The sequence below is a fragment of the Euprymna scolopes genome, chromosome 1, assembly GCF_053919585.1.
Source record: "Euprymna scolopes isolate OS-2025 chromosome 1, ASM5391958v1, whole genome shotgun sequence".
NCBI classification, from domain to species: Eukaryota; Metazoa; Mollusca; class Cephalopoda; order Sepiida; family Sepiolidae; genus Euprymna; species Euprymna scolopes.
Window position 1 is genome coordinate 182043962 of NC_136482.1, and position 9891 is coordinate 182053852.

General features: G+C 29.0%; 1 protein-coding gene across 11 annotated transcripts in view; it reads left to right on the forward strand.

Moving 5' to 3' along the window:
• The window catches only part of LOC145277896 (voltage-dependent calcium channel subunit alpha-2/delta-2-like), a 445906-nt gene that overhangs the window by 303611 nt on the left and 132404 nt on the right, over positions 1-9891 (forward strand). For all 11 annotated transcript variants that reach the window (XM_080129937.1, XM_080129974.1, XM_080129993.1 and 8 more), the window contains one exon: positions 2118-2167. In XM_080129937.1, the coding sequence (XP_079986063.1) occupies positions 2118-2167 (50 nt within the window). The remainder of the gene's footprint in view (positions 1-2117; positions 2168-9891) is intronic.

A 9891-nucleotide genomic window follows, 5' to 3' on the forward strand; every position in this document is an offset into this window, starting at 1 on the left:
TAGTACAATGGGGAAAGGAGTGGCTGGTTACTTTTAATGCATCTAAAACCAAGCTTCTCTCTTTACATCATCAACATTCTAATCCACATTTGTCATCAATTGAAATGAATGGCTCTCGTCTTCAGGAGGCCTCAAGTTTTGACAAGCTTCTGGGCTTGACCATTACTCCTGATCTTAAATGGAACACGTATATCAAATCTGTTGCCAAGGCCGCTGGAAAAATGGTGGGATCTTTCTATCGATCCAGTAGATATCTCACTGCTGATGCTATTCTCTATCTATATAAGAGCCAGGTACGTCCAAGGATGGAATACTGTTGCCACATCTGGGCAGGAGCTGCTAGAAAAGACTTGTCCTGCCTTGATAGAGTTCAAAATAGACTTCGTAGCCTCGTAGGAGATGTCCTTTTCTCCTCCTTACAACCTCTATCTCACAGAAGAGATGTTGCGAGTTTGTCTCTGATGTATCGTTATTTTCATGGAAAGTGTTCAACTGAGCTTCAATCTATGGTCCCCCCTCGCCAAACTTTCACAAGAAACACTCGTCTAGCTGTAAACACTATCAATAATTTCCCCCACTCTTTATCTGTGCCTAAACCTAAACATAGATTCCATGAACAAAGCTTCTTTCTTAGAACTGCACGCCTGTGGAATTGTCTTCCGTTTTCCTGCTTTCCGGCTGACTACAATATGGTTGTGTTCAAGTCTAAAGTAAATAAGTTCTTGATGAGCCGTTCCATATAAGTTATTAAATTTACCAAATTTTCATTACTAATGATTACTATATTGACCAACTTCTACTGTACACTCTTTAACCCTTATCCTTGAGTGGCCTCTGGGCCTTGATAATGTGGTGATGCCTTTGTAAAAAAAAAAAAAAAAAAAAAAAAAAAAAAAACCCAGGCTTGGCTTCAGAAAGAGTGCTACGACTTTGTACTCTTCTCTCACTGCCCCTCCCCACATCCCCCAACCTGAGCCCGCTGAACTCCTTCATTTGAAAACATCACCAACATGACCTCCCACAACACCAAAGCCAGAGTGATCACCGCCATTCACCGAGCTCCCGCCGGCCCTTGTGGAAAGACATGCTCCCAGTTCTGGACCCTTATCGAGGCAGTGATTGAGGCTGAAGGTGGCTACATTGAATAGATGTCGGCTTTACTACATAATCAAGTTACCTGAATTGATTTTTTTCAATAAAAGTTTTAAAATAAAGCTGTAGTGTTGTATTCTTTAGGGCGACACTTTTATCACTGCACACTGTATGTGTGTGTGTGTATAATAATTTCTGACGAGGACGCATCAGACCGTCTGAAACGTACGTAAACGATTTCAATGACTTAAAAACATTATTACAATGATCCAAACATAATTCTCAATGAAAAACCAAGACACGGAATAATAAAATAATGTTAAAAAATACACATTGTTGGTGACTACTCCCTTATTTAAATATATATATATATATATATATATATATATATATATATATATATATGACTACTTCATTTAATCACAAAAATGAATATACGAAAATATAATTCAACAGTGCTCAATACATAGGTAGAGCTAGATAGTAAGTTATAAAATTATATATAGCAATTAAGCTACACAGAATATTCTGCATAAGCCTGACGAATTCTCACGAGAATGAAACGTGGAATATTCTGTGTAACTTAATTGCTGTATATATTTTTATAACTTACTATATATATATATATATATATATACTCACACACGTACACATATATATATGCACACACACACATACATATATATATATATATATATATATATATATATATATATATATATTATAATATCACAGGTGTTCAAACAATTCAAATAATATGAATTATCAATCTTCATTTAAAAAATCATAAACATGACATAAATAGATGTAAAATATTATTCATTCATTTTAAAATTTATATATTTGTTTTCACAAAAAATTAAGCGAAGCTATCATACATTATTCATTTTTTTTTTAATTTTCTTTTTTTATCTATGGAATATTTCATAAAAATGTTATTTGATTAAAATTTCTTTGAAAATCTATTGTTTTGGGGGCCAATAAAATACAAATATTAGAATTTTTTTTTTCTCTCATTTTTCTAGGGTATTTTTCACAAATACCTGCTATGGGTGCAATACGTTCAAAAGTCCAGGTGAGTTAAAAACTTTATATGCATTAAATAATAAACAATTGATTCTTATGTATATTTTTTGTCTGTATTACATGAACACTACTAGTTAATTAATAAATTACATCCAATTATTATAAAAATTTAATGAAACCAACTTTTACTTGTTTTGTTATGTGTTATTTTTTATTTTTCTTCTTTTATTACCACCAGAAAAAATATTTTTAGACATTACTTTTTTTTTACTTTTCTTACTTTTGTCTAAAATTATCTTTATCATTGATTAAATAAAGTTTGTTTTTCTTGTATTTATATGTTGGATATTTACAATTTAAATTCTATGTTTGTTTTATCATATTACTTCAAATAAATATCTATAAAAATATAATTCATACTTACATTTACATTTAATTTAATTATTTCAATGAAATTTTAACAATTGGAGCATATTTTATAGAGAAACGGGTACTTGTATGGTTTAATCAAGACATTGAAAAGTGATATTCCATTATGGAATGAACGTCTCCAAAAAAAAAAAAATTTCACTTAATTTGATCAAGTAGTTTTGTTTTGTTTTTTTTACAGAGGAAAATCAAATTTTAATGAGATCAATCGTATCCCGCCATTTTATTTGTTTCCTGTACCAGGAACTGGGTGCACCAAGGGAGATAATTTCATCACCACTTAAAGTTTGTCAAAATTTGACAAGATTATTTTGAAACATGGGCAGAAAAAATACCTAGATAAATATTTTTTTTTTTTTTACTTATTTTACAGAGTTTCTGTTCTTTTTTAATCCCTTTTTCATTTTGTCCTTTGTTAATAACTTTTTCGTTTAAAGACATGCCATCCTCATCCCCAGAAATTGGGTGCAAAATAGGCAAAATGGTTGGATACAATTGATCTCTGTAAAAGAAATAACTACTTGATCAAATTAAGTTAATTTTCTTTTTTTTTTCTTTTTTTTTTTTCAGAGAACTTTATTCCATAACGAGTATATGCAATATAACTTTTTTTTTTCAATATTTTCATGTGTTGATTAAACTGTACAAGTACCGGGAAATGTAAAGTTTAAAACTGCTTATTTTTCTACTACAAACAAAAAGGAAATGTCAGTATTAGTATAAGTTGTTCAGATGAGTCTTACATAAACCAAACATTGTATTTTTATGCAGATTTTTGTAAATGCTTGATCCTGGAAAATTGTTTGCCAGATTTTCCAGATTTCTTAATCTTTCCATTTGTATTTTCTAATAGAGATCGTTACACACTTCCTTATTCATACAAGCATTTCGTCATTGTCAGTTTCTTTCTTATCTTCATAGAAATTGTTTGTTAAACAGAATAATATACCTTTTTGGTATCTACCCCTATCTACATTCTTTTCTTTGTTGTCAAGTCAAACAACACTCCTTGTTATGCACTGATGAAGAATGCACTTCAACATGACCTTTGCGCAGGTCATGTCATGGGTCATATGCCAAAGCACAAACCATCATTTTTTTAATGCATTTGTAGCTAACCGTTAAATCTAAAAATCGTTCTTCCATGAAATTCCTCCTCATCCTTGTCCTCCTCCTCACTACCACCACCACCATATTGATCAAACATCATACGATCAATAACAAAATTGTATTTAACACCTACAGATTAATACTCTTATAAAATAGATAAAATTCTTAAGATATGGAGCACTATATCATCATCATCCTCATCAGCGTCAGTGTCATTATCATCACCATCGTCATTATCAGCATCATCATCATCAAGTTACAAAAGATGAAAACCAAGAGTAAATAACATAATTTTATTTTAAACATTTTACTTAATATTAAGATTAAAGAAAACCAAAAACGATATGTGCTTTTCATTTTTTTTTCTTTAAAATAAACAACCACACAAAATATTGTCTATAAATCTCAGTAATTATATTGATGCTGGCAACCGTTTGTCTAATAAGTCACTGACATCATATATTAATTTTTATTTATCATATATTAATGTATTGATATCTAAATTTTTATTATTAAATACACAGTAACGGTGCCTGTGCAGTGATGGGATTTGAAATAAATGTATTGAAGGTAAAGACACTACGTACTTGCATGTCATGTCGAAATTAATAAAAAATGTTAAAATTACAAAAATGACTGAGTAAAAGATATGCTACAACTAATTTTTTACAAAACAATTAATGATAGCGGCTTACTATTTTCTTTTTTGAAATGTCTGATTTTAATTGAAAGGAAGGGAGGTTAGTTTGGTGTACTGCAGTTACCTCCCCTGGATTTTAAGAACTCTTGGACAGTTACAAACACCATAAATCTCTATAATGCGATAAATTGCGTGATTACATGTTGAAATTAGTAAAAATTCCAAAAATAAAAAAAAAATGATCAAATAGAAAAAAATAATTACAAGTAAAAACAAAATTTATCGAATTATAAAGTTTTATCATATTTGATAATGTTAAAGATTTCTTAAAATTCAGGGGACATAACTGCAGTCTATGATTTTGACAAAATAATTGTTATTCGACATTTAAAGATAGAAAATGGCAAGCCACGAATATTTATTTTATTTTTTTTTTTTTTGTAAAAAAACATACTTTTCGCAGATCTTCTACTTGACCGTTTTTTATAATTTTTTGAATCTTTACTAATTTCGACATGACACATAGATACATAATAGTGTTTCTACCTAAAATGTATTTGTTTGCAATCCCATCGCAAGTACAATAGTAACTTTGTGTACTCACTCAGATGAAAACAAATAAACTTCTTCATTTAGTTACTGCATGATTTTTTTTTTCAAGAGGAAATAACTCTATGTATAGTGTAAGCATAGGATGAAAATTAAAGGAAATCATTTTATTTAATATCTTTGTTAATTTATCTAAAATTATTAAGATGCTGACAGTTTTAAAAATTAGCTATTGTTTTTATAAATTTAGATTTCTGAAAGACAAATAAATGATCTGGCATATGTAGTTTTGTAAGGGAAGCAATCATGAATAGCAAATGTCAATTGCTGGAAAACTCAGTAACCTCATCATGGTGAAACAATTACCTCCCCACCTCCGGTCTTCCTGAAAATTTCTTTCTTCAGAAAAACCAGCCAAAATTAGAAATTAAGGAAGATATCATCCATAATAAACTAACTGTACATACTAAGTATTGACCATGAGTCTTTACTTCCATTTTTATTTCACCTGACATTTTCTTTCTTTGTTTTTAATAGGATTTTTAAAGATTAAATTAATTTGGTTATTAAATTATTAATGTAACTAAATAAATTTTTATAAAACTAATTTTGTTAATTTGGTAATGTTATTTTAATCTCTATAAAATTATTGGATGAAAGCAGTTTCCAAAACTTTTGATCTTTTAAGAATTTTCAAGCTTGCAATGACTTTCTATTTAACAGTTTAAATGCTTTTAAATTCCTTTCAAATTTTGAAAAAGCTAAACTAACATTTTTTTTTTCACCTATTAGTAAAAGATTGAAATGGATGAATTATTTAACGGAGAAATTGAGATGAACTATGGTGGTTTTAATTTCATAACTAAATTATATTTCTACATAAAATATTTAAATTCATTTAATTTCATTTTTGGTCTCAATAATTATCCAGTTAAAAAATAATTCAATATGTAATCATGAAACTATAAACTTTACGTCAATAATTTTTTAACAATGAATTCATGGAAAAAATAAATTCATATAAAAGTATCTTTCTTTGAATTTGGCTGGCTTAATTTCTGGAAACATCCCTTTGTTTCAATACAAGATGCCTATTCTTAAGGAGCTGGACGTCCCCACAAGAAAAACTGATCTTGTATTTAATTTTATGCTCATTAAGAGACAAGTAAATAGAGACCTTTTGGGAAATTAGTGTTTAATTAATGGTGTTAGTTGAAGTCAAGTTTTCCAGCAAGCGATAGTCACTATTGTGAATGAGGATAATTCACTAGTTTAAGGATGTCAATTATTTATAGTGAAATGGGTTTTAATGTCACAATTTATTTTTAGTTTAAATCATGTTGTAGATAAGAAAAATAACATAAATTGAGTTAATTATAGCAAGTTGAGTCATACTCAAATGTATCCATGTTTGCATGTGCAACAACAATATTTGCCAAGGATTTTAGAGAGATACTTTTAAATTAGCATTAAGAAGAATTATTAACATCCCATATATTAAACACTTTTTCTTCATATACGTGATAACGCATCATCTTGGTTTATTCATTTTTCACCCCATTAAAAACGGCCTTCATCTTTACCCCATTAAAAACGGCCTTCATCTTTACCCCAATAAAAACGGCCTTCATCTTTACCCCATTAAAAACGCTTTTCATCTTTATTCCATTAAAAACGGTCTTCACCTTTATCTCATTAAAAACGGTCTTCACCTTTATCTCATTAAAAACGGTCTTCACCTTTATCTCATTAAAAACGGTCTTCACCTTTATCTCATTAAAAACGGTCTTCACCTTTATCTCATTAAAAACGGTCTTCACCTTTATCCCATTAAAAACGGTCTTCACCTTTATCCCATTAAAAACGGTCTTCACCTTTATCCCATTAAAAACGGTCTTCACCTTTATCCAATTAAGAACACAAACAATAATAATTTTTTTTTTTCTTTCAAGAAAAATAATTTACATGGAAAATCAAAAACTTTTAATAGTTTTACTGTATCTTATAACTATGTTTATTTAGTTTTGTTGCTTTGTTTTATATAATTGATCCTATTTTTAAATTGAATGTGAATTTAAACTTCTTTTTTATTATCATTTATTTTATTTTATTAATTCTTGTATTATATGCTTTCATTACAATAATTACAGACATTATTGCATTTACATGATCTAATTTTTTGTTTTTATTATGTATGAATGGTGTGATCATATTTTCTATTAAAAATCTATGCAAGTAAAAGTAAATTGAGTAACATTTTGTTTTAACTTTTATTTCATTTTTTTTTTTACTGCAGGTTTCATTGTCATTTTAAAAATACTTAGATAATGTTACATTTTCTAATCCATAATATTTCATTGTAAAATCACTTAAACTCTTGCATTCTTGACATTCAGTTAATATGGTAAGGTTAATACAATAGGTATATTAGTAATAAGTAATTAGTAATTAGTAATATAATAAATAGACAAGATTAAACTATTTCCTTACTCTATTTTTGACTTGGATGTATTTTCAATTTAAATACTAATAAACCGTTACTCTTCAAAATACTTTTATTTTAACTCTTAACGATCTATACTGCTTGAAACTGTATTGACCGGAAGTGATGTTTGTATTCCCAACGACAGCATCATATTGAAGAGCAGTGTCTTTCCAGTCATATTGTCAAGTTTCATAACAATTTGCATAAAAGTTAAGGCTTTCTAAACATTTAAATTAAAAATACCCATTTTTAAACATTTTTTGAGAATTCCTAACAGGACTGAGATTCTGAACATATAAATTTGTAAAGTTCAATAATGGTACTAACTTTTATCCTCTAGTGACCTTTGGCCCTTGATAAGCGTTGACTTGCTTGTATGATAACAAAAAAACACAAAACTCAGTTTTCTTCTTTTTTTTTTCTTTCATTTTCGACCCAAGTTGTGCCTTAATCTAGTGTTAAAATACCAAAGTCAGACATTTTTTCTTTTAGCCAAAGAAAGTGTGATCTGCTTCTGTTTTGTGGTTTTCAAATTGTTCCCCCTTTGTGCTTCTGAGTGTCGTTTCATAATAATGGTCTGTATTTGAACAACCTGTGACTTTATTAGATCCAAAGTGTGTTCTTTATCAAATACATTCTGTATGCCTATTACTGTTTTTTTTTTTTTGTGTGCCTTTTTTAAACTTGACCCATTTGAGCATGCATTCATATATAATAGTGTTGGGATGATTAATCTGAATTGGGAATTTTAAAAAAATCGGAATTGTTTAGAGTATCAGAATCGGAAACATTTGTGCCTATTTTCCGATGCTAAAAACGATTCTTCTAATTGTCTTTTGTTATTTGATTTTGTTTAATGCAAAATCTTCGACTGTTTGTACTAATGATAAAACAATAAATATTTATTGATTTTAAACAACCAGTAAAACTAAAACCTATAGATCATTCCCCCGCCCCACCCACCCAACAAGTGTATTTTTACATTTGAAAAAATATGTGCACATTTAACATATGTTTTTATGGTAATCAGGAACAATGACAGCTTTATAGTTAAATATCTAGAGATTTATAAAGAATCAGAATCGGTAATTGTATCAGGATCGGAAATTTAGCATGGAATCGGTAATTGTATCGGAATCGGGGAAAAATATTGGAATTGTCCCATCACTAATATATAATCAATTATTTACAACTATCTAGCAAAAAGTTCTTGCTTAGCAGTAAGGTCTTTTTTTAGTTTTGAGAAATAAACATCTAAATTCAAAATATTTCAAATGTTTGAAAACATCTTTCTGGAATATGTTTGATAAAAGTCATATTTGATAAAAAGTTGAAACATTACAAGAAGTATTCTTATATTCTTTTGTCAGTGTCTTTAATCCAGTTTATCCAATTCCATTTAAGCCGCTTAGTTTACTGCTTTATTTATTAGGTATCCAAGAAAGTTCTGAACATTTTCAAAATGTAGGTAAATAAAATAATACGAAAATGTTATAGGAAAGATTTTATTGCACAAAATAATTTAGATCTAATTTTATAACTATTTCTCATAGTCATCAGTTTATGTAGCAAAAATTACTTATATTTTGCTAAAACTTATTATTCATATTGTTCATAACGTGTACATTCACAGTTCATATTTTTCAGGCTATGACTATTCTGTATGGTGCATAGTTAAGCTTTAAGTTCCTTCCTTTTTACAATATCGTATATGGTTAAGTCTCTGCTTTATTGTTATTTACATGGCAAGTGCTCGACTAAGCTTCAATCTATGGTCCCTCCTCACCAAACTTTCACAAGAAACACTCGTCTAGCTGAAAACACTATCAATAATTCCCCCCCCACACTCTTTATCTGTTCTTAAATCTAAACATAGATTCCATGAACAAAACTTCTTCCTTAGAAGTGCACGCTGTAGAACTGTCTTTCGTTTTCCTGCTTTCCAGCTGACTACAATCTGATTGTCTTCAAGTCCAACATAAACAAGTTCTTGATGAGCCATTCAACTTAAGTTAACAAATTTACCGAATTTCCATCACAAACGATTACTATATTGTACAATTGACTACTGTACACTCTTAACCCATATCCTCGAGTGGTCTCTGGGCCTTGATAAGTAGTGATGCCTATGTAAAAAAAAAATATATATATATATATATATATATATATATATATATATATATAAATATCATTCAAACACTACTGTGTTTGAATATATGGTTAAATGACAGTTTTAATCATTTAGAACTGCTTTAAAGCTTCACCGCTCACTCATTTTTTTATCAAATTTCAAACAATTATTACAATTTATTGATCACCTTCTCAGCTATATTGTGAAAAAAAATTTTTCAATTTTCGTTCAGTAAAACAAAAGTTATGATGAATTTTCTGGTGTTCAAAATCGTAAAAATATGTAAGGAGGTGAGCGACGCATTTTATGACTGGTTTCCATAGCAACAACGTCACTTCAGCGACTACTGTTGCTACTAATTCACTGCTGTCGCGGAAAGAGAAGTAACAAGTGAAACAGAGAATGAAAGGGAGATAATTTGGAGGATTT